The sequence below is a fragment of the Artemia franciscana genome, chromosome 15, assembly GCF_032884065.1.
Source record: "Artemia franciscana chromosome 15, ASM3288406v1, whole genome shotgun sequence".
In the NCBI taxonomy this organism is placed as follows: domain Eukaryota; kingdom Metazoa; phylum Arthropoda; class Branchiopoda; order Anostraca; family Artemiidae; genus Artemia; species Artemia franciscana.
This window is the reverse complement of record NC_088877.1, coordinates 890,334-917,225: the sequence shown is the minus strand read 5'-3', so window position 1 is coordinate 917,225 and position 26,892 is coordinate 890,334. Positions and strand designations below refer to the sequence as shown.

At 35.4% G+C, this 26,892-nt stretch overlaps 1 protein-coding gene across 1 annotated transcript in view; it reads left to right on the top strand.

The window, feature by feature from the left end:
- The first annotated feature begins 383 nt into the window (after nucleotides 1–383).
- Nucleotides 384–26,892, top strand: part of LOC136036648 (uncharacterized) — a 40,536-nt gene continuing 14,027 nt past the window's right edge. Inside the window, exons 1-2 of the mRNA XM_065718946.1 lie at nucleotides 384–419; nucleotides 8,707–8,831. Coding sequence (XP_065575018.1) covers nucleotides 384–419; nucleotides 8,707–8,831 — 161 coding nt within the window. The remainder of the gene's footprint in view (nucleotides 420–8,706; nucleotides 8,832–26,892) is intronic.

The window sequence follows — 26,892 nt, the reverse complement described above, 5'->3', positions numbered from 1 at the left end:
GCCCTGAGGGGTTTTCTTATCAGGTGCAGCAAATATATTATGTGTTTTGTTTTTGTTTTGTCAAATAAAAACATCTATCTTATCTATCTTATTAAAGACATCACTCCTTATTTACAGCAGATACTTGAAGCCAGTAGCAAATCAACTGGATTTTCTACTGGAACTGAAAGCCCGACTTACTCGGTCTCAGGCACCTAATTCCACAAAAAAATCCCCAGACAAACAATACAAAAAAAAAAAATGTTCCAGTAGAAAAGTGCAAATCACTATTTGTACAAAAAGGCATGTTGTCGATTTGCACGTTTTTTCCTAGCTTTTCATGTAACAGCTTCTAAATAGAGGAAAAAAATTAGGCCAGTCGCCTCACAAATTCATTATAATGAATGACAATTGCCCTTATGACAATGCCCTTGTTACCTGTTAGTAACAACTGCTTTTTTCAGCAATTATTAAATTTAAGACTATTGTGGCATATACAAAACATATTGAAAAATGTGTATAAAAATGCATTTATTCGTCAGGAAACATCACGTTCTTATTCGACCTTTTGTAACCACGACACGTTGCTTTAGTTTTGTGTAATTTATTTTGTAAGATTTGGACTAAACCCCTTCTTTCTGAACTATGTCTTTTTCATTTCTTTGGGCTCTTCAACACGAATTTGTGTATTTCTGAGTCATACACGGAGGAACATTTTTACTACGGGCGTAACAATTTGACACCCACTGTCTTATATCACCTTATATTAGCGGATGAAGGACTTTTCATTGTAAAATGAATATTCAGCCGATATTCAGTCTTTACTATAGATTAAATTTAAAAAAAAGCTTAATAAATACCGTCAACCGTTCTTGAAGCATTTCTGATTCGTCTGATTGACAACCTGTTTGGGAATAGCGTGTTTCGAATTGGTTTCATACAGTTGCTATGCATCCCAAAATTTTCACCTTAATATCCTTAGTTTTAATAGCAGTAGTAATAGCAGTAGTAAAAACAATTGTAGTAGCCTAAGCTTTAGAAGTAGTAGTTGTAATAGAAGTAGTAATCACAACAGGCCCTGTTAGATTCAACATCCCACCCCAAACTATTCCTAAGATATAGCTATTACATTCTTTTACAAACCTGCTTATATTCTGATTCAGTTCATCTTCCACCCTCAATATTTCTTAAAAATTTCACCTTCAACAACAAAAGAGAGAATAATGAGGACTTTTTTCCCAAGACAGTGAACCAACAAAACCTATTTGAATATTTCGGCCCTATATCTAAGGGCCGTCTTCTAAAAAACAATAAAACACTTACAATAAACATGTTTAAAAAATAAAATATTTAATAAAAAAACATGTTTTTTCAACTGAAAGTAAAGAGCGACATTAAAACTTAAAACGGACAGATATTACTTCGTATATGAAAGGGGCTGCTTCCTCATCAACACCCCGCTCTTTACGCTAAATTATGACTCTTTCTCTTAGCTCTACTTTTTAAAACAGTAAAAAACTTAGATGGTCAGGGGAATGTTGTATTCCAATTTGCTTCTAATATTCAGAGGCAGTGCTATAATCAGGAACTGCCACAAGTGTTAACATTTTTATATTATTGGTATCAAAAACGGGAAAAACGGGTATTAAAAACGGGTATTAAAAACGGTATTAAAATGTATTAAAAACGTATTAAAAAGGTATTTAAACAATGTACTAAAAACGGGTATTAAAAGTTAAAACAGGTATTAAAAACGGGATGTCTGGGGAATGTTGCATTCCGTTCTGCTACTAATATTTAGAGGCATTGCTATGATCAGGAACTGCTAAAAGTGTTTGCATTTTATATTATTGGTATTAAAAACAGAAGAAAAGACTGGGGAAGCCTAATTCCCACTCGTAGAATATGTACAGGATTAGTTATAGCTAGAAAAAGCATGTAATGCCTCCCTGCTTTATGACCATACCTGTCAGTGTAGCGTAACAATATTGAAAACGCGGATAGAAAACAAAATAACGGAAAAAAAAGAATCGCAAAACACATTTCTTTTTGTTCATCGTGATACTGTCATAAATGTAGAAGGAGTTACTGATAGATTTGCCTATAGTATAAATAGGAGACGACAATAAATTTTATAAAATTGATAGTGTTTTTATAAATTTAGCTTTGTAGTTAGCCTTGTACACAGTATAGTATCAATAATATTCGTAATCTAGAACAGACAAACTCCTCCCAAAAGAAAAAGAAGGATAAATAATAAACATTTTTTTTTCTCGTTTTCAAAATCAACTAAAAATATAAAAAACAATTCTACACAACTGGGAATATAAATGATAAAGAGAGGCGGAAACCCCACGGGGCTTTGCATAACAGAGACATCAAATTAATATTAATTATAAATGCATAAATGGAAAAAAGGAAAAGAGTAAAAAAAAATCAAGTTATGGAAAGCCCAATCCGTTGTATGCCCCTCGTTTTTCCTTATATTCATAGATGTTGAGAAAGAAAAATCATTTTCTACTTTTTAGATCATTTTGAAAACGAGTCGATTTTTTTTAACAAATTGATTATTTTCGACTTTTTAGTCTTCTTTAAGACACTTAATGTTCTACTTAATATTTGAACCTGTTATCACAACCACAGGCAAATGACTTAACAGCAGTGCTATACACAGCACCATTTTGGACGTTTTTTTTTACGAACAGATAAACGTAAACTCCTTTCAATATATTTAAATTCGTAAAATATTTACTTCATTTACCACCGTGGACCCGAAATTCAGCATTAACTGGTAATTATAAAATAGTCGACCTAGCAATAGCTCTATCAAAACGTATTTCAAAACACAATCCTAAAATCAGTTTTCACCCATGGTATCCTCTTCTTATACAATGATTTTTACAATTGTTTGCATGTAAAAGTTGTTAAATGGTTTGTAGATGTTCTATATTAATTGTTCTGATAGTTGTGATGTCTCTCTTCTTCTTTCTCCTATTCTACGCACTCCGTCTCTGGGTACTTTCGTATTGTATGACGGGTTAGAATTAATTTGGCTTAATTTAGAAAGGGAATATTTTGCAACGGACCAACTCCTCCCTCCCAAAATCCTGGATCCGCCATTGATTTATTTAGCTATTTTTTTCGTCTTGGTTTGACTTACTTAAATGCAAAAGTATTCACTAGCGTTTGAGCTTCTGTATGTGGCACAAAATATAGATAACAATATAAAATATTTCCCATTTGATTACATTTGTGTTGTAAAATGATTAAAGTTCTTATTTTAAGGTATTATTAGTTACGAAACTGGTTTAAAAAATTTTCTATCTTAAATACTTCTTGTAGTTTTTTTGTATTGGTTTTAGAATTTGTGTTTTAGTGAGCATAAAATACACACTTAATTATTGTAGTAAAAATAAAAAAAACAAAGAATTATGCTTCTTAGCCCATTGCTATTCTATGTAGAAATAGCATTAATCAATTGCTATCTCCTCTATATATATTATACACTTTCATACCATTCAAAATATTTTAGTCCTACTGCGTTTCCTTGGTGGCTCCCGCCTTTGTGGATTATAGTGAACTAAAATAAAAACTAATTTCCTGAATAAATGATATTACTGCCATCTGGATTATCCATTTTTATAAAAATAGGTAGCGAAAAGTATCCTAGTTGAGGGGAATCAGCAGAATAATTAATGATGATCAATTTTCTTGAATGATATAATAAAACAATAAGAATAACACTAATAATAAATATGTAATTGTTCCCTATATAGATACAATAAAAAATGCACGCTAGAGGAGTACGTTAGAGAAAAAGAGAAAAAACACACACGATCTACAGACATACAAAACATTGGGAGCATTTACTTGGCACCAATGAAAACAAACTAAACATAGAATCATATTTATACAAACACAATTTTTTTTTAACTTAAATTCACACCACTAAGAGGGAAATCAACATTTTGATTGAATCGTTTACATAAAAGATCGAAAACTTCTCCGTCATTTCACAAACTTTAATAAATGATCATGCGTAAAGACACGAGTGCGTCCACATCAGAATGATAATAATAGTTTATTGTTCCTTTTGGAATACACAAAAAAAAGTCTCACACTGAAGTAAAATCTTGAAAAACGGGGAAAAACACACTCTTCACAAGAAAAACATACGCTATCAACGCTATGGCATCCGAAACAGTAGAAGCAAGCACTCGGCCCAAGAGAAATCAATAAAACGCTAAAATCATTTTTTAACTAATAAAATAGCTTTCGGTTAATCTGGTCCTGCTTGAAGGAAAATCAATAATTTTATCTGATTGGTTAAGAAACTGAATCAAAAATTTCGCTTCAAAATTTTTGTGTTCACAAATTTCAAAAACTGCGTGCCGCCTAGAGACTTTGGTGTTTAGTCCACATTTGAATATGGAGGAATTAGTTACAGAATTGAAAGAAGATAGAACGGATTTGTTGACTTTCTGTCATGAAGAAAAATCACCTGACTTAGGTCAAGGAAAACACATGGGCAAAAAGTCCACCAAAGCTTTTTTTGGTCGAATTGACGGTTGACCTTAGGAAGTAATCCTTATGTTTTTCTCAACTCATCCTTCAGAACAATAATACAGAACGATCATATAGTTTTAATAGATGCACTAAATGGGAGACCATGATGTCTTCATTTCTGCTTCTAGAAACGGAAGCAGGAATAACAGCGTTACCGACCTGAAACTTTGACATTAGCAGACGTTTGGGCCAGAAAACAAGTTATTCTGTTTTCAAAGGCTATAGAGGGTCCGATTTCTTTTGACCTAGTGTGAGCAATATCATCGGCAAATTTTGAAGCCTAAAGCTCGTCAGACGAAAGGAAAATGATTTGGCACAGGAAAGGTAACTTGCCCAAACTTTACACGAATAGATGCAATCGGGTACTAATTCCATACACAAATGAAAGTGCTTACTCCGATCTTTAAAAGAAACAAAATGGCCTAGGAATGCAGAACAATTTTGTAAGATTTAGCAATATCAATAGCACAGATGAAGAAACTTGTCTTTGATTCTTCTTGGGGATCAAGTATAACGAAAAAAGCAGTGCTTGCATTTTGGGTTCCAAGGACCTTCTCAAAAGCTCATCTGATTGTCACCATGATCAAAATTTCGAGTCATTCTGCGGTGAAGGACCCGTTTAAACAATTTACCTGTAACTGAGCATACTGTGATTGGGCAAGAAGAATCACACGCCTGTGAATCCTTATTCTGTTTTCAAAAACTGGGGGCTAGGGCTTCACAGCCCCCTGGCGACCTGGGATAGGAATTTTAGGTGTTCAATTAATTTGGAAGTTTCGTCAGACAAACGACGGATGTTTGCAGATTTATATCGATGTTAAAGATGGTCGATGAAGCAAACGAGGGTTTTCTACAATGTTGGCGATAAAAGCCTGGGATAGGAATTTTAGGTGTTCAATTAATTTGGGAGTTTTGTCAGACAAGCGACGGATGTTTACAGATTTATATCAATGTTAAAGATGGTCGATGATACAAACGAGGGTTTTCTACAATGTTGGCGATAAAAGTCTGGGATAGGAATTTTAGGTGTTCAATTAATTTGGGAGTTTTGTCAGACAAGCGACGGATGTTTACAGATTTATATCAATGTTAAAGATGGTCGATGATATAAACGAGAGTTTTCTACAATGTTGGCGATAAAAGTCTGGGATAGGAATTTTAGGTGTTCAATTAATTTGGGAGTTTTGGCAGACAAGCGACGGATGTTGGCAGATTTATATCAATGTTAAAGATGGTCGATGATACAAACGAGGGTTTTCTACAATGTTGGCGATAAAAGTCTGGGATAGGAATTTTAGGTGTTCAATTAATTTGGGAGTTTTGGCAGACAAGCGACGGATGTTTGCAGATTTATATCAATGTTAAAGATGGTCGATGATACAAACGAGGGTTTTCTACAATGTTGGCGATAAAAGTCTGGGATAGGAATTTTAGGTGTTCAATTAATTTGGGAGTTTTGTCAGACAAGCGACGGATGTTTGCAGATTTATATCAATGTTAAAGATGGTCGATGATACAAACGAGGGTTTTCTACAATGTTGGCGATAAAAGCCTGGGATAGGAATTTTAGGTGTTCAATTAATTTGGGAGTTTTGTCAGACAAGCGACGGATGTTTGCAGATTTATATCAATGTTAAAGATGGTCGATGATACAAACGAGGGTTTTCTACAATATTGGCGATAAAAGCCTGGGATAGGAATTTTAGGTGTTCAATTAATTTGGGAGTTTTGTCAGACAAGCGACGGATGTTTGCAGATTTATATCAATGTTAAAGATGGTCGATGATACAAACGAGGGTTTTCTACAATGTTGGCGATAAAAGCCTGGGATAGGAATTTTAGGTGTTCAATTAATTTGGGAGTTTTGTCAGACAAGCGACGGATGTTTGCAGATTTATATCAATGTTAAAGATGGTCGATGATACAAACGAGGGTTTTCTACAATATTGGCGATAAAAGCCTGGGATAGGAATTTTAGGTGTTCAATTAATTTGGGAGTTTTGTCAGACAAGCGACGGATGTTTGCAGATTTATATCAATGTTAAAGATGGTCGATGATACAAACGAGGGTTTTCTACAATATTGGCGATAAAAGCCTGGGATAGGAATTTTAGGTGTTCAATTAATTTGGGAGTTTTGTCAGACAAGCGACGGATGTTTGCAGATTCATATCAATGTTAAAGATGGTCGATGATACAAACGAGGGTTTTCTACAATGTTGGCGATAAAAGCCTGGGATAGGAATTTTAGGTGTTCAATTAATTTGGGAGTTTTGTCAGACAAGCGACGGATGTTTGCAGATTTATATCAATGTTAAAGATGGTCGATGATACAAACGAGGGCTTTCTACAATGTTGGCGATAAAAGCCTGGGATAGGAATTTTAGGTGTTCAATTAATTTGGGAGTTTTGGCAGACAAGCGACGGATGTTTGCAGATTCATATCAATGTTAAAGATGGTCGATGATACAAACGAGGGTTTTCTACAATATTGGCGATAAAAGCCTGGGATAGGAATTTTAGGTGTTCAATTAATTTGGGAGTTTTGTCAGACAAGCGACGGATGTTTGCAGATTTATATCAATGTTAAAGATGGTCGATGATACAAACGAGGGTTTTCTACAATGTTGGCGATAAAAGCCTGGGATAGGAATTTTAGGTGTTCAATTAATTTGGGAGTTTTGTCAGACAAGCGACGGATGTTTACAGATTTATATCAATGTTAAAGATGGTCGATGATACAAACGAGGGTTTTCTATAATGTTGGCGATAAAAGCCTGGGATAGGAATTTTAGGTGTTCAATTAATTTGGGAGTTTTGTCAGACAAGCGACGGATGTTTGCAGATTTATATCAATGTTAAAGATGGTCGATGATACAAACGAGGGTTTTCTACAATGTTGGCGATAAAAGTCTGGGATAGGAATTTTAGGTGTTCAATTAATTTGGGAGTTTTGGCAGACAAGCGACGGATGTTTGCAGATTCATATCAATGTTAAAGATGGTCGATGATACAAACGAGGGTTTTCTATAATGTTGGCGATAAAAGCCTGGGATAGGAATTTTAGGTGTTCAATTAATTTGGGAGTTTTGTCAGACAAGCGACGGATGTTTGCAGATTTATATCAATGTTAAAGATGGTCGATGATACAAACGAGGGTTTTCTACAATGTTGGCGATAAAAGCCTGGGATAGGAATTTTAGGTGTTCAATTAATTTGGGAGTTTTGTCAGACAAGCGACGGATGTTTACAGATTTATATCAATGTTAAAGATGGTCGATGATACAAACGAGGGTTTTCTATAATGTTGGCGATAAAAGCCTGGGATAGGAATTTTAGGTGTTCAATTAATTTGGGAGTTTTGTCAGACAAGCGACGGATGTTTGCAGATTTATATCAATGTTAAAGATGGTCGATGATACAAACGAGGGTTTTCTACAATGTTGGCGATAAAAGTCTGGGATAGGAATTTTAGGTGTTCAATTAATTTGGGAGTTTTGGCAGACAAGCGACGGATGTTTGCAGATTCATATCAATGTTAAAGATGGTCGATGATACAAACGAGGGTTTTCTATAATGTTGGCGATAAAAGCCTGGGATAGGAATTTTAGGTGTTCAATTAATTTGGGAGTTTTGTCAGACAAGCGACGGATGTTTGCAGATTTATATCAATGTTAAAGATGGTCGATGATACAAACGAGGGTTTTCTACAATGTTGGCGATAATAGCCTGGGATAGGAATTTTAGGTGTTCAATTAATTTGGGAGTTTTGTCAGACAAGTGACGGATGTTTGCAGATTTATATCAATGTTAAAGATGGTCGATGATACAAACGAGGGCTTTCTACAATGTTGGCGATAAAAGCCTGGGATAGGAATTTTAGGTGTTCAATTAATTTGGGAGTTTTGTCAGACAAGCGACGGATGTTTGCAGATTTATATCAATGTTAAAGATGGTCGATGATACAAACGAGGGTTTTCTATAATGTTGGCGATAAAAGCCTGGGATAGGAATTTTAGGTGTTCAATTAATTTGGGAGTTTTGTCAGACAAGCGACGGATGTTTGCAGATTTATATCAATGTTAAAGATGGTCGATGATACAAACGAGGGTTTTCTATAATGTTGGCGATAAAAGCCTGGGATAGGAATTTTAGGTGTTAGGTGGTCACCTTATATGACCAGTTGCGTTACAATGTAGTACCTCCTGTGTTCGTTGTCTTCTTCACAGTTGCGACTCAGTACTTAGCGTGGAAAGGCAATGAAGAGCCAAATTTTCGGCTGAGTCGGTAAGTCTCAAATTTTAGGCTGATTCCTAAGTCTTCTAATTTGATAATCTAGAGATTATCAAGTTAGCATTGTCACATATAAATAACTTAATACTTTACTTCCCTCTTCTTTCGAAAATATTTTTCAATTGATAATGATCTCCATAGTCATGATACACGTGGAGCATCGAATCTAGCACATCAATTTAGAAAAATGACAAGAGCTTCTTTTGTTATAATTAATTTTTTTAAAAATCTCCGCAAAATAATTTTTTTCAAAGAAAAGTAAAGAGATTTATTAAGCCAAGAATGAGCAGAAATAAAGTCAAATAATCTTTCGAGCATATAACTACCACAGATCACAATCAATAAATAAATGAAACTCAAAAACAACGGAAATTACAATAAATAGCCGAGTCAAACTCAAAACGAGCAAAAATTGGCATGATTAGGGCTGATAACCCCCATGCCTCCTCAAGTCCAGAACATACTTTGAACTTTACTGAAAAAAATGACCTTGGATTGTCATTTTAATTGACATTTACTGATATTTATTCCTTAAAGTTTTTGATAATTATTTGTTTATGAAAGTAAGAGAAGTGAAAACATTTAAAATGTATTTTGTCTTCAGTAAAGCGCAAATTATGTTCTGGTCTTGAGAAGGCATGGGGTTATCGGCCCTACTCCTCTTAAATGTTTGCTCGTTTTGAGTTTCACACGGCTACTTATTGTAATTTCTATTCGTTTTGAGTTTCATTTATTTATCGATAGGGATTTGTGATAGTTTTAAGTTTGGAAGATTATTTTACTTTATTTCTGCTATTTCTTGGCTTAATGGAGCTCTTTACTTTTCTTTGAAAAACATTTCTGGGGAAAAATTCTTTTAAATAAATTTCTGTTTCTTTTTTATTGACGTAGTCTTTTTCATGGAAAAAATAATATTTTACATCTTTTCAGTTTTTTCTTTAAACAATCAATATTTCCCAATCAATATTTCTTAAAAATTTCACCTTCAACAATAAAAGAGAGAATAATGAGGACTTTTTTCCCAAGACAGTGAACCAACAAAACCTATTTTAATATTTCGGCCCTATATCTAAGGGCCGTCTTCAGCAAAGAAAAAATAAAAAACAATAAAACACTTACAATAAAAGTTCTCAGTTAAAAATCCATTTTTTATTTTAAAATAGCCTTGGCATCATTACTTCCTAACGAAAAGTTCAGCCAAGACTCTTAGATATAGAAGACGGCCCTTAGATATAGGGCCGAAATATTCAAATAGGTTTTGTTGGTTCACTGTCTTGGGAAAAAAGTCCTCATTATTCTCTCTTTTGTTGTTGTATTATGGAAAGGCAGTGTGGTCTTCGTCATTATTTAATTTCACCTTCATACCCTTAGGCATTGTTATATAATAGTAGTCACAGTATTAGTATGAATTTTACAAGTAATAGTATTAAATAGCGGTTGTACTACTAGCAGCAGTAGTATTAACCTATTGCATTTTGGTCAGTTGAACATTCCTCACATCAAGTCCTGGAAGTTTCAACTTAATATTATTAGCTATTGCTTTTTCATCGTGGATATGTCCAGTTGATAACCTGTGTGATAATATACTTCTTGAAATTTTCATCTCAATGCTCTTAGCCCTACGAGTACTTGCAACGGAAGTAGTAGTAGTAGTAATAGTAGTAGTATGTGTAGCAGTAGCAGTAGTATTATCAGTTGTGTATACATATTGCTTTTTGTTGAGATGATCTTCCCCTTTATATATTCTCTGAAAGTTCCAACTTAATACCCAAATCAACTCTTGAGATACATTATTTTGACAATGTGCATGCACATAGCGTCTTTTGATTTAGTTCAAATTTCCCCTTAATGCTATAAATGGGGTAGTAGTATTAGTGACAATTGTAGTAGTATTAGTAGCATGCAAATATTGCCTTTTCGATCATCTCCCTTATTACTTCCTGAATTTTCCAAATTAGTATACTCAGTTTTTCCTGTGCTGCATCCTTTTGACAATCCGTCTAATATGTCCCTGAGGTATAACTTACAACCCTTATCCCCATACTCTGGAGGATTCTGTCCTCCTGAAAGGCCTTATTATGTGATCTTTGGACTATTTTGAACAAATAGCTATTTCAAAATTTATATTAGATGCATTTTTGGAAAATAAAACGAAAGTGGGGGAGGAAGAGCGAGTGCCCCAGATCACTTTGTCTCTTAAAAAGGGAACTAGAGCATCTGATTTCCAATCCAATGAGCCCCCTCCAGTTACGACCACCCTTTCTATAGAAACCTTACATACCCTCGAGGCATAACTTGCAACCCTTGTGCTGAGGACTTTGGGAGGGGGGATATCATCTTCAAACATATATATTTCCAGACCTTTCAACTACGCTGAGTAAAATACCTATCTGAAAATTTTGATTAGATGCGTTATGGGAATTAATGTGCGTGGTAGAAGGCTTGTTACCCTCCAATCACTTCTGACTATTAAAAAAGACCCTTTCAATTTCCAATCGAATGAATCTTTTTTGAAGTTTCTACGACAAAATGGTCATCGCAAAATATCTATCAGATGTATTTAATACTGAGTGTGGGGGGTATCCGCCCTCCGATTACTTTGAATATTAAAAAGGATACTAGAAATTATAATTACCTATCCAATGAGTTCTCTCTGAAGTTTATAAGACCACCGTTTCTATTAAAATTTTATATGCCCCAAAGGCATAACTTACAACCCTTGCCCCATGTCTGTGGGGAGGGGGCATCCTCAAACACATAATATTCGGGATTTTTTAACTACACTGAACGAAATGGATATCTCAAAATTTGATTGGATGTGTTTGGGGAAATGATGGGCGTGGTAGGTTGTTAGTTGCCCTCTAGTCATATTTTATTATTTAAAAAGGCGCTAGTCCCTTCAATTTCAAATCGAATGAGCCTTTTTAAAAGTTTTTACGACAACAAATTGCCATCTCAAAATTTCTATCAGATGTACTTCGGGAGAATACGAGGTGTGTGTGTGGGGGGGGGGGGGGTATCCACCCTCCATTCACGCTGAATTTTAGGGCACTAGAGCTTTTGAGTTCCCCAAGGGCATAACTTACACCCTTGCACTCAGGGGTATGGGGATTGTCATCCTCAAAGACATAATTCCGGACCTTTGAACTTCTTTGAACAAAATAGCTATCTCAAAATTTTGATTGAATGTCTTTGGGGAAATGGTGGGCGTGAGAGGGGGTTTAGTTGCCCTCCAATCACTTTGGACCATTGAAAAGGGCACTAGCTCTTTTAAATTCCAATCAAATAAGCCATTTTTGAAGTATCTACAAGAACTCCTTCGATATGAAGTGCCCTGGCCTAAAACCAAAAAAAAAATAAATAATTAATACATTGTGCTCAAATCGCTCTTTACTTAGGCAGCGTTATTGCAGTGCCTATGATAAATTTTACTCCCTGAGTATGGGATATAATAGCAGTCATGATACAATGCAAGTCATCTGGTAACCTCAAGGCCACAGCCAAAAGATTTTGCCTTACAAAAGATTAAAATTTATGTATGTGTTTTGTGTAAGTATGATGGCTATTGTTAATGTGTGGATTTAGTATTATTATTATGTAGAATAATATAAAATATGTATCTAGGATAGAAGATTCCCACCTGCTGCCAACAAGCCCTGAGGGGTTTCTTATCAGGTGCAGCAAATATATTATGTGTTTTGTTTTTGTTTTGTCAAATAAAAACATCTATCTTATCTATCTTATTAAAGACATCACTCCTTATTTACAGCAGATACTTGAAGCCAGTAGCAAATCAACTGGATTTTCTACTGGAACTGAAAGCCCGACTTACTCGGTCTCAGGCACCTAATTCCACAAAAACAAAAAAAAATCCCCAGACAAACAATACAAAAAAAAATGTTCCAGTAGAAAAGTGCAAATCACTATTTGTACAAAAAGGCATGTCGGTTTGTACGTTATTTCTTAGCTTTTCATTTAACAGCTTCTAAATAGAGGAAAAAAATTAGGCCAGTCGCATCACAAATTCATATAATGAATGACAATTGCCCTTATGACAATGCCCTTGTTACCTGTTAGTAACAACTGCTTATTAAATTTAAGACTATTGTGGCATTTACAAAACATATTGAAAAATGTGTATAAAAATGCATTTATTCGTCAGGAAACATCACGTTCTTATTCGACCTTTTGAAACCACGACACATTACTTTAGTTTTGTGTAATTTATTTTGTAAGATTTGGACTAAACCCCTTCTTTCTGAACTATGTCTTTTTTATTTTTTTGGGCTCTTCTACACGAATTTGTGTATTTCTGAGTCATACACGGAGGAACATTTTTACTACGGGCGTAACAATTTGACACCCACTGTCTTATATCACCTTACATTAGCGGATGAAGGACTTTTCATTGTAAAATGAATATTCAGCCGATATTCAGTCTTTACTATAGATTAAATTTAAAAAAAAGCTTAATAAATACCGTCAACCGTTCTTGAAGCATTTCTGATTCGTCTGATTGACAACCTGTTTGGGAATAGCGTGTTTCGAATTGGTTTCATACAGTTGCTATGCATCCCAAAATTTTCACCTTAATATCCTTAGTTTTAATAGCAGTAGTAATAGCAGTAGTAAAAACAATTGTAGTAGCCTAAGCTTTAGAAGTAGTAGTTGTAATAGAAGTAGTAATCACAACAGGCCCTGTTAGATTCAACATCCCACCCCAAACTATTCCTAAGATATAGCTATTACATTCTTTTACAAACCTGCTTATATTCTGATTCAGTTCATCTTCCACCCTCAATATTTCTTAAAAATTTCACCTTCAACAACAAAAGAGAGAATAATGAGGACTTTTTTCCCAAGACAGTGAACCAACAAAACCTATTTGAATATTTCGGCCCTATATCTAAGGGCCGTCTTCTAAAAAACAATAAAACACTTACAATAAACATGTTTAAAAAATAAAATATTTAATAAAAAAACATGTTTTTTCAACTGAAAGTAAAGAGCGACATTAAAACTTAAAACGAACAGATATTACTTCGTATATGAAAGGGGCTGCTTCCTCATCAACACCCCGCTCTTTACGCTAAATTATGACTCTTTCTCTTAGCTCTACTTTTTAAAACAGTAAAAAACTTAGATGGTCAGGGGAATGTTGTATTCCAATTTGCTTCTAATATTCAGAGGCAGTGCTATAATCAGGAACTGCCACAAGTGTTAACATTTTTATATTATTGGTATCAAAAACGGGAAAAACGGGTATTAAAAACGGGTATTAAAAACGGTATTAAAATGTATTAAAAACGTATTAAAAAGGTATTTAAACAATGTACTAAAAACGGGTATTAAAAGTTAAAACAGGTATTAAAAACGGGATGTCTGGGGAATGTTGCATTCCGTTCTGCTACTAATATTTAGAGGCATTGCTATGATCAGGAACTGCTAAAAGTGTTTGCATTTTATATTATTGGTATTAAAAACAGAAGAAAAGACTGGGGAAGCCTAATTCCCACTCGTAGAATATGTACAGGATTAGTTATAGCTAGAAAAAGCATGTAATGCCTCCCTGCTTTATGACCATACCTGTCAGTGTAGCGTAACAATATTGAAAACGCGGATAGAAAACAAAATAACGGAAAAAAAAGAATCGCAAAACACATTTCTTTTTGTTCATCGTGATACTGTCATAAATGTAGAAGGAGTTACTGATAGATTTGCCTATAGTATAAATAGGAGACGACAATAAATTTTTATAAAATTGATAGTGTTTTTATAAATTTAGCTTTGTAGTTAGCCTTGTACACAGTATAGTATCAATAATATTCGTAATCTAGAACAGACAAACCCCTCCCAAAAGAAAAAGAAGGATAAATAATAAACATTTTTTTTTACTCGTTTTCAAAATCAACTAAAAATATAAAAAACAATTCTACACAACTGGGAATATAAATGATAAAGAGAGGCGGAAACCCCACGGGGCTTTGCATAACAGAGACATCAAATTAATATTAATTATAAATGCATAAATGGAAAAAAGGAAAAGAGTAAAAAAAAATCAAGTTATGGAAAGCCCAATCCGTTGTATGCCCCTCGTTTTCCCTTATATTCATAGATGTTGAGAAAGAAAAATCATTTTCTACTTTTTAGATCATTTTGAAAACGAGTCGATTTTTTTTAACAAATTGATTATTTTCGACTTTTTAGTCTTCTTTAAGACACTTAATGTTCTACTTAATATTTGAACCTGTTATTACAACCACAGGCAAATGACTTAACAGCAGTGCTATACACAGCACCATTTTGGACGTTTTTTTTACGAACAGATAAACGTAAACTCCTTTCAATATATTTAAATTCGTAAAATATTTACTTCATTTACCACCGTGGACCCGAAATTCAGCATTAACTGGTAATTATAAAATAGTCGACCTAGCAATAGCTCTATCAAAACGTATTTCAAAACACAATCCTAAAATCAGTTTTCACCCATGGTATCCTCTTCTTATACAATGATTTTTACAATTGTTTGCATGTAAAAGTTGTTAAATGGTTTGTAGATGTTCTATATTAATTGTTCTGATAGTTGTGATGTCTTCTTCTTTCTTCCTATTCTACGCACTCCGTCTCTGGGTACTTTCGTATTGTATGACGGGTTAGAATTAATTTGGCTTAATTTAGAAAGGGAATATTTTGCAACGGACCAACTCCTCCCTCCCAAAATCCTGGATCCGCCTTTGATTTATTTAACTATTTTTTTCGTCTTGGTTTGACTTACTTAAATGCAAAAGTATTCACAAGCGTTTGAGCTTCTGTATGTGGCAGCAGAATATAGATAACAATATAAAATATTTCCCATTTGACTACATTTGTGTTGTAAAATGATTAAAGTTCTTATTTTAAGGTATTATTAGTTACGAAACTGGTTTAAAAAATTTTCTATCTTAAATACTTCTTGTAGTTTTTTTGTATTGGTTTTAGAATTTGTGTTTTAGTGAGCATAAAATACACACTTAATTATTGTAGTAAAAATAAAAAAAAACAAAGAATTATGCTTCTTAGCCCATTGCTATTCTATGTAGAAATAGCATTAATCAATTGCTATCTCCTCTATATATATTATACACTTTCATACCATTCAAAATATTTTAGTGCTACTGCGTTTCCTTGGTGGCTCCCACCTTTATGGATTATAGTGAACTAAAATAAAAACTAATTTCCTGAATAAATGATATACTGCCATCTGGATTATCCATTTTTGTGAAAATAGGTAGCGAAAAGTATCCTAGTTGAGGAGAATCAGCAGAATAATTAATGATGATCAATTTTCTTGAATGATATAATAAAACAATAAGAATAACACTAATAATAAATATGTAATTGTTCCCTATATAGATACAATAAAAAATGCACGCTAGAGGAGTACGTTAGAGAAAAAGAGAAAAAACACACACGATCTACAGACATACAAAACATTGGGAGCATTTACTTGGCACCAATGAAAACAAACTAAACATAGAATCATATTTATACAAACACAAATTTTTTTAACTTAAATTCACACCACTAAGAGGGATAAGAGGGAAATCAACATTTTGATTGAATCGTTTACATAAAAGATCGAAAACTTCTCCGTCATTTCACAAACTTTATTAAATGATCATGCGTAAAGACACGAGTGCGTCCACATCAGAATGATAATAATAGTTTATTGTTCCTTCTGGAATACACAAAAAAAGTCTCACACTGAAGTAAAATCTTGAAAAAACGGGGAAAAACACACTCTTCACAAGAAAAAAATACGCTATCAACGCTATGGCATCCGAAACAGTAAAAGCAAGCACTCGGCCCAAGAGCAATCAATAAAACGATAAAATCATTTTTTAACTAATAAAATAGCTTTCGGTTAATCTGGTCCTGCTTGAAGGAAAATCAATAATTTTATCTGATTGGTTAAGAAACTGGATCAAAAATTTCGCTTCAAAATTTTTGTGTTCGCAAATTTCAAAAACTGCGTGCCGCCTAGAGACTTTGGTGTTTAGTCCACATTTGAATATGGAGGAATTAGTTACAGAATTGAAAGAAGATAGAACGGATTTGTTGACTTTCTGTCATGAAGAAAAATCACCTGACTTAGGTCAAGGAAAACACATGGGCAAAAATTCCACCAAAGCTTTTTTTGGTCGAATTGACGGTTGACCTTAGGAAGTAATCCTTATGTTTTTCTCAACTCATCCTTCAGAACAATAATACAGAACGATCATATAGTTTTAATAGATGCACTAAATGGGAGACCATGATGTCTTCATTTCTGCTTCTAGAAACGGAAGCAGGAATAACAGCGTTACCGACCTGAAACTTTGACATTAGCAGACGTTTGGGCCAGAAAACAAGTTATTCTGTTTTCAAAGCGCTATAGAGGGTCCGATTTCTTTTGACCTAGTGTGAGCAATATCATCGGCAAATTTTGAAGCCTAAAGCTCGTCAGACGAAAGGAAAATGATTTGGCACAGGAAAGGTAACTTGCCCAAACTTTACACGAATAGATGCAATCGGGTACTAATTCCATACACAAATGAAAGTGCTTACTCCGATCTTTAAAAGAAACGAAATAGCCTAGGAATGCAGAACAATTTTGTAAGATTTAGCAATATCAATAGCACAGATGAAGAAACTTGTCTTTGATTCTTCTTGGGGATCAAGTATAACGAAAAAAGCAGTGCTTGCATTTTGGGTTCCAAGGACCTTCTCAAAAGCTCATCTGATTGTCACCATGATCAAAATTTCGAGTCATTCTGCGGTGAAGGACCCGTTTAAACAATTTACCTGTAACTGAGCATACTGTGATTGGGCAAGAAGAATCACACGCCTGTGAATCCTTATTCTGTTTTCAAAAACTGGGGGCTAGGGCTTCACAGCCCCCTGGCGACCTGGGATAGGAATTTTAGGTGTTCAATTAATTTGGAAGTTTCGTCAGACAAACGACGGATGTTTGCAGATTTATATCGATGTTAAAGATGGTCGATGAAGCAAACGAGGGTTTTCTACAATGTTGGCGATAAAAGCCTGGGATAGGAATTTTAGGTGTTCAATTAATTTGGGAGTTTTGTCAGACAAGCGACGGATGTTTACAGATTTATATCAATGTTAAAGATGGTCGATGATACAAACGAGGGTTTTCTACAATGTTGGCGATAAAAGTCTGGGATAGGAATTTTAGGTGTTCAATTAATTTGGGAGTTTTGGCAGACAAGCGACGGATGTTTGCAGATTCATATCAATGTTAAAGATGGTCGATGATACAAACGAGGGCTTTCTACAATGTTGGCGATAAAAGCCTGGGATAGGAATTTTAGGTGTTCAATTAATTTGGGAGTTTTGTCAGACAAGCGACGGATGTTTGCAGATTTATATCAATGTTAAAGATGGTCGATGATACAAACGAGGGTTTTCTACAATATTGGCGATAAAAGCCTGGGATAGGAATTTTAGGTGTTCAATTAATTTGGGAGTTTTGTCAGACAAGCGACGGATGTTTGCAGATTTATATCAATGTTAAAGATGGTCGATGATACAAACGAGGGTTTTCTACAATGTTGGCGATAAAAGCCTGGGATAGGAATTTTAGGTGTTCAATTAATTTGGGAGTTTTGTCAGACAAGCGACGGATGTTTGCAGATTTATATCAATGTTAAAGATGGTCGATGATACAAACGAGGGTTTTCTACAATGTTGGCGATAAAAGCCTGGGATAGGAATTTTAGGTGTTCAATTAATTTGGGAGTTTTGTCAGACAAGCGACGGATGTTTGCAGATTTATATCAATGTTAAAGATGGTCGATGATACAAACGAGGGTTTTCTACAATGTTGGCGATAAAAGCCTGGGATAGGAATTTTAGGTGTTCAATTAATTTGGGAGTTTTGTCAGACAAGCGACGGATGTTTGCAGATTTATATCAATGTTAAAGATGGTCGATGATACAAACGAGGGTTTTCTACAATGTTGGCGATAAAAGTCTGGGATAGGAATTTTAGGTGTTCAATTAATTTGGGAGTTTTGGCAGACAAGCGACGGATGTTTTCAGATTCATATCAATGTTAAAGATGGTCGATGATACAAACGAGGGCTTTCTACAATGTTGGCGATAAAAGCCTGGGATAGGAATTTTAGGTGTTCAATTAATTTGGGAGTTTTGTCAGACAAGCGACGGATGTTTGCAGATTTATATCAATGTTAAAGATGGTCGATGATACAAACGAGGGTTTTCTACAATGTTGGCGATAAAAGCCTGGGATAGGAATTTTAGGTGTTCAATTAATTTGGGAGTTTTGTCAGACAAGCGACGGATGTTTGCAGATTTATATCAATGTTAAAGATGGTCGATGATACAAACGAGGGTTTTCTACAATGTTGGCGATAAAAGTCTGGGATAGGAATTTTAGGTGTTCAATTAATTTGGGAGTTTTGGCAGACAAGCGACGGATGTTTGCAGATTCATATCAATGTTAAAGATGGTCGATGATACAAACGAGGGCTTTCTACAATGTTGGCGATAAAAGCCTGGGATAGGAATTTTAGGTGTTCAATTAATTTGGGAGTTTTGTCAGACAAGCGACGGATGTTTGCAGATTTATATCAATGTTAAAGATGGTCGATGATACAAACGAGGGTTTTCTACAATGTTGGCGATAAAAGCCTGGGATAGGAATTTTAGGTGTTCAATTAATTTGGGAGTTTTGTCAGACAAGCGACGGATGTTTGCAGATTTATATCAATGTTAAAGATGGTCGATGATACAAACGAGGGTTTTCTACAATATTGGCGATAAAAGCCTGGGATAGGAATTTTAGGTGTTCAATTAATTTGGGAGTTTTGTCAGACAAGCGACGGATGTTTGCAGATTTATATCAATGTTAAAGATGGTCGATGATACAAACGAGGGTTTTCTACAATGTTGGCGATAAAAGCCTGGGATAGGAATTTTAGGTGTTCAATTAATTTGGGAGTTTTGTCAGACAAGCGACGGATGTTTGCAGATTTATATCAATGTTAAAGATGGTCGATGATACAAACGAGGGTTTTCTACAATGTTGGCGATAAAAGCCTGGGATAGGAATTTTAGGTGTTCAATTAATTTGGGAGTTTTGTCAGACAAGCGACGGATGTTTGCAGATTTATATCAATGTTAAAGATGGTCGATGATACAAACGAGGGTTTTCTACAATGTTGGCGATAAAAGTCTGGGATAGGAATTTTAGGTGTTCAATTAATTTGGGAGTTTTGGCAGACAAGCGACGGATGTTTTCAGATTCATATCAATGTTAAAGATGGTCGATGATACAAACGAGGGCTTTCTACAATGTTGGCGATAAAAGCCTGGGATAGGAATTTTAGGTGTTCAATTAATTTGGGAGTTTTGTCAGACAAGCGACGGATGTTTGCAGATTTATATCAATGTTAAAGATGGTCGATGATACAAACGAGGGTTTTCTACAATGTTGGCGATAAAAGCCTGGGATAGGAATTTTAGGTGTTCAATTAATTTGGGAGTTTTGTCAGACAAGCGACGGATGTTTGCAGATTTATATCAATGTTAAAGATGGTCGATGATACAAACGAGGGTTTTCTACAATGTTGGCGATAAAAGCCTGGGATAGGAATTTTAGGTGTTCAATTAATTTGGGAGTTTTGTCAGACAAGCGACGGATGTTTACAGATTTATATCAATGTTAAAGATGGTCGATGATACAAACGAGGGTTTTCTACAATGTTGGCGATAAAAGTCTGGGATAGGAATTTTAGGTGTTCAATTAATTTGGGAGTTTTGGCAGACAAGCGACGGATGTTTGCAGATTCATATCAATGTTAAAGATGGTCGATGATACAAACGAGGGCTTTCTACAATGTTGGCGATAAAAGCCTGGGATAGGAATTTTAGGTGTTCAATTAATTTGGGAGTTTTGTCAGACAAGCGACGGATGTTTGCAGATTTATATCAATGTTAAAGATGGTCGATGATACAAACGAGGGTTTTCTACAATGTTGGCGATAAAAGCCTGGGATAGGAATTTTAGGTGTTCAATTAATTTGGGAGTTTTGTCAGACAAGCGACGGATGTTTGCAGATTTATATCAATGTTAAAGATGGTCGATGATACAAACGAGGGTTTTCTACAATGTTGGCGATAAAAGCCTGGGATAGGAATTTTAGGTGTTCAATTAATTTGGGAGTTTTGTCAGACAAGCGACGGATGTTTGCAGATTTATATCAATGTTAAAGATGGTCGATGATACAAACGAGGGTTTTCTACAATATTGGCGATAAAAGCCTGGGATAGGAATTTTAGGTGTTCAATTAATTTGGGAGTTTTGTCAGACAAGCGACGGATGTTTGCAGATTTATATCAATGTTAAAGATGGTCGATGATACAAACGAGGGTTTTCTACAATATTGGCGATAAAAGCCTGGGATAGGAATTTTAGGTGTTCAATTAATTTGGGAGTTTTGTCAGACAAGCGACGGATGTTTGCAGATTTATATCAATGTTAAAGATGGTCGATGATACAAACGAGGGTTTTCTACAATGTTGGCGATAAAAGCCTGGGATAGGAATTTTAGGTGTTCAATTAATTTGGGAGTTTTGTCAGACAAGCGACGGATGTTTGCAGATTTATATCAATGTTAAAGATGGTCGATGATACAAACGAGGGTTTTCTACAATGTTGGCGATAAAAGCCTGGGATAGGAATTTTAGGTGTTCAATTAATTTGGGAGTTTTGTCAGACAAGCGACGGATGTTTACAGATTTATATCAATGTTAAAGATGGTCGATGATACAAACGAGGGTTTTCTACAATGTTGGCGATAAAAGTCTGGGATAGGAATTTTAGGTGTTCAATTAATTTGGGAGTTTTGTCAGACAAGCGACGGATGTTTGCAGATTTATATCAATGTTAAAGATGGTCGATGATACAAACGAGGGTTTTCTACAATGTTGGCGATAAAAGCCTGGGATAGGAATTTTAGGTGTTCAATTAATTTGGGAGTTTTGTCAGACAAGCGACGGATGTTTGCAGATTTATATCAATGTTAAAGATGGTCGATGATACAAACGAGGGTTTTCTACAATATTGGCGATAAAAGCCTGGGATAGGAATTTTAGGTGTTCAATTAATTTGGGAGTTTTGTCAGACAAGCGACGGATGTTTGCAGATTTATATCAATGTTAAAGATGGTCGATGATACAAACGAGGGTTTTCTACAATGTTGGCGATAAAAGCCTGGGATAGGAATTTTAGGTGTTCAATTAATTTGGGAGTTTTGTCAGACAAGCGACGGATGTTTGCAGATTTATATCAATGTTAAAGATGGTCGATGATACAAACGAGGGTTTTCTACAATGTTGGCGATAAAAGCCTGGGATAGGAATTTTAGGTGTTCAATTAATTTGGGAGTTTTGTCAGACAAGCGACGGATGTTTGCAGATTTATATCAATGTTAAAGATGGTCGATGATACAAACGAGGGTTTTCTACAATGTTGGCGATAATAGCCTGGGATAGGAATTTTAGGTGTTCAATTAATTTGGGAGTTTTGTCAGACAAGCGACGGATGTTTGCAGATTTATATCAATGTTAAAGATGGTCGATGATACAAACGAGGGTTTTCTATAATGTTGGCGATAAAAGCCTGGGATAGGAATTTTAGGTGTTCAATTAATTTGGGAGTTTTGTCAGACAAGCGACGGATGTTTGCAGATTTATATCAATGTTAAAGATGGTCGATGATACAAACGAGGGTTTTCTATAATGTTGGCGATAAAAGCCTGGGATAGGAATTTTAGGTGTTCAATTAATTTGGGAGTTTTGTCAGACAAGCGACGGATGTTTGCAGATTTATATCAATGTTAAAGATGGTCGATGATACAAACGAGGGTTTTCTACAATGTTGGCGATAAAAGCCTGGGATAGGAATTTTAGGTGTTCAATTAATTTGGGAGTTTTGTCAGACAAGCGACGGATGTTTGCAGATTTATATCAATGTTAAAGATGGTCGATGATACAAACGAGGGTTTTCTACAATGTTGGCGATAAAAGCCTGGGATAGGAATTTTAGGTGTTCAATTAATTTGGGAGTTTTGTCAGACAAGCGACGGATGTTTGCAGATTTATATCAATGTTAAAGATGGTCGATGATACAAACGAGGGTTTTCTACAATATTGGCGATAAAAGCCTGGGATAGGAATTTTAGGTGTTCAATTAATTTGGGAGTTTTGTCAGACAAGCGACGGATGTTTGCAGATTTATATCAATGTTAAAGATGGTCGATGATACAAACGAGGGTTTTCTACAATATTGGCGATAAAAGCCTGGGATAGGAATTTTAGGTGTTCAATTAATTTGGGAGTTTTGTCAGACAAGCGACGGATGTTTGCAGATTTATATCAATGTTAAAGATGGTCGATGATACAAACGAGGGTTTTCTACAATGTTGGCGATAAAAGCCTGGGATAGGAATTTTAGGTGTTCAATTAATTTGGGAGTTTTGTCAGACAAGCGACGGATGTTTGCAGATTTATATCAATGTTAAAGATGGTCGATGATACAAACGAGGGTTTTCTACAATGTTGGCGATAAAAGCCTGGGATAGGAATTTTAGGTGTTCAATTAATTTGGGAGTTTTGTCAGACAAGCGACGGATGTTTACAGATTTATATCAATGTTAAAGATGGTCGATGATACAAACGAGGGTTTTCTACAATGTTGGCGATAAAAGTCTGGGATAGGAATTTTAGGTGTTCAATTAATTTGGGAGTTTTGTCAGACAAGCGACGGATGTTTGCAGATTTATATCAATGTTAAAGATGGTCGATGATACAAACGAGGGTTTTCTACAATGTTGGCGATAAAAGCCTGGGATAGGAATTTTAGGTGTTCAATTAATTTGGGAGTTTTGTCAGACAAGCGACGGATGTTTGCAGATTTATATCAATGTTAAAGATGGTCGATGATACAAACGAGGGTTTTCTACAATATTGGCGATAAAAGCCTGGGATAGGAATTTTAGGTGTTCAATTAATTTGGGAGTTTTGTCAGACAAGCGACGGATGTTTGCAGATTTATATCAATGTTAAAGATGGTCGATGATACAAACGAGGGTTTTCTACAATGTTGGCGATAAAAGCCTGGGATAGGAATTTTAGGTGTTCAATTAATTTGGGAGTTTTGTCAGACAAGCGACGGATGTTTGCAGATTTATATCAATGTTAAAGATGGTCGATGATACAAACGAGGGTTTTCTATAATGTTGGCGATAAAAGCCTGGGATAGGAATTTTAGGTGTTCAATTAATTTGGGAGTTTTGTCAGACAAGCGACGGATGTTTGCAGATTTATATCAATGTTAAAGATGGTCGATGATACAAACGAGGGTTTTCTACAATGTTGGCGATAAAAGCCTGGGATAGGAATTTTAGGTGTTCAATTAATTTGGGAGTTTTGTCAGACAAGCGACGGATGTTTGCAGATTTATATCAATGTTAAAGATGGTCGATGATACAAACGAGGGTTTTCTACAATGTTGGCGATAATAGCCTGGGATAGGAATTTTAGGTGTTCAATTAATTTGGGAGTTTTGTCAGACAAGCGACGGATGTTTGCAGATTTATATCAATGTTAAAGATGGTCGATGATACAAACGAGGGTTTTCTATAATGTTGGCGATAAAAGCCTGGGATAGGAATTTTAGGTGTTCAATTAATTTGGGAGTTTTGTCAGACAAGCGACGGATGTTTGCAGATTTATATCAATGTTAAAGATGGTCGATGATACAAACGAGGGTTTTCTATAATGTTGGCGATAAAAGCCTGGGATAGGAATTTTAGGTGTTCAATTAATTTGGGAGTTTTGTCAGACAAGCGACGGATGTTTGCAGATTTATATCAATGTTAAAGATGGTCGATGATACAAACGAGGGTTTTCTATAATGTTGGCGATAAAAGCCTGGGATAGGAATTTTAGGTGTTCAATTAATTTGGGAGTTTTGTCAGACAAGCGACGGATGTTTGCAGATTTATATCAATGTTAAAGATGGTCGATGATACAAACGAGGGTTTTCTATAATGTTGGCGATAAAAGCCTGGGATAGGAATTTTAGGTGTTCAATTAATTTGGGAGTTTTGTCAGACAAGCGACGGATGTTTGCAGATTTATATCAATGTTAAAGATGGTCGATGATACAAACGAGGGTTTTCTATAATGTTGGCGATAAAAGCCTGGGATAGGAATTTTAGGTGTTCAATTAATTTGGGAGTTTTGTCAGACAAGCGACGGATGTTTGCAGATTTATATCAATGTTAAAGATGGTCGATGATACAAACGAGGGTTTTCTATAATGTTGGCGATAAAAGCCTGGGATAGGAATTTTAGGTGTTCAATTAATTTGGGAGTTTTGTCAGACAAGCGACGGATGTTTGCAGATTTATATCAATGTTAAAGATGGTCGATGATACAAACGAGGGTTTTCTATAATGTTGGCGATAAAAGCCTGGGATAGGAATTTTAGGTGTTCAATTAATTTGGGAGTTTTGTCAGACAAGCGACGGATGTTTGCAGATTTATATCAATGTTAAAGATGGTCGATGATACAAACGAGGGTTTTCTATAATGTTGGCGATAAAAGCCTGGGATAGGAATTTTAGGTGTTCAATTAATTTGGGAGTTTTGTCAGACAAGCGACGGATGTTTGCAGATTTATATCAATGTTAAAGATGGTCGATGATACAAACGAGGGTTTTCTACAATGTTGGCGATAATAGCCTGGGATAGGAATTTTAGGTGTTCAATTAATTTGGGAGTTTTGTCAGACAAGCGACGGATGTTTGCAGATTTATATCAATGTTAAAGATGGTCGATGATACAAACGAGGGTTTTCTACAATGTTGGCGATAATAGCCTGGGATAGGAATTTTAGGTGTTCAATTAATTTGGGAGTTTTGTCAGACAAGCGACGGATGTTTGCAGATTTATATCAATGTTAAAGATGGTCGATGATACAAACGAGGGTTTTCTACAATGTTGGCGATAATAGCCTGGGATAGGAATTTTAGGTGTTCAATTAATTTGGGAGTTTTGTCAGACAAGCGACGGATGTTTGCAGATTTATATCAATGTTAAAGATGGTCGATGATACAAACGAGGGTTTTCTACAATGTTGGCGATAATAGCCTGGGATAGGAATTTTAGGTGTTCAATTAATTTGGGAGTTTTGTCAGACAAGCGACGGATGTTTGCAGATCTGTATCAACTTTAAAGATTTTACATGCTGCAAACGATGGTTTTCTAAGAGATGCAGGTGTCTGTTACCTAATAGAGAATGTTTTCTAAGAGACTTAGGTGCATGTTACGTCATAGAGTTTGCTCACTTTTGGTTGTTATGTAGTAGTTTCTAAGAACCTTAAAAAACCTTCAGGGCCCGCTAGTGCGGGAAGCTTCAAGACACTGGACCCTAGTGAACAGTTCAACCAGGTCCCCTAGCATCCAATTCCATTGGGGGCCTAGCATCTAATTTTATCGGGCCCCTAATCTAACCATGGGCCCTAGCGTCCAATTTCACTGTGGGCCCTAATATCCAATTCCAACGGGAGGTCCTAGCATCCAATTTCACTGGGAGGCCCTAACAACCAATTCCAACGGGGGGCCCTAGCATCCAATTACACCAAACTCCTAACTTAACCACCGGGGGAGGCTAGCGAGCAATTCCACCCAGCAGGACTTATTGCGTAGTGGGTTTTCTTTACTTTTGACTGTTGCATAATAAGACTTGTTAGAGTCCGCTAGTCAAGTCGGGGAATCCTCGGTCGTAAATGAGGGGTGGGGAGGGGGCAAACACGTTGATTTTACGTAATGACGGTGTATACTTGGGATGTTACATAGTACTTTAAGAGATTTTTTCGGGATTTCATTTTCTTTCAAGGTGTTTTTTTCAAGACATTTTTCTCAGGGAGCCTTTATATTCTGATGATTTTTTTCCACATTAGGATTCGAAACGGATCCT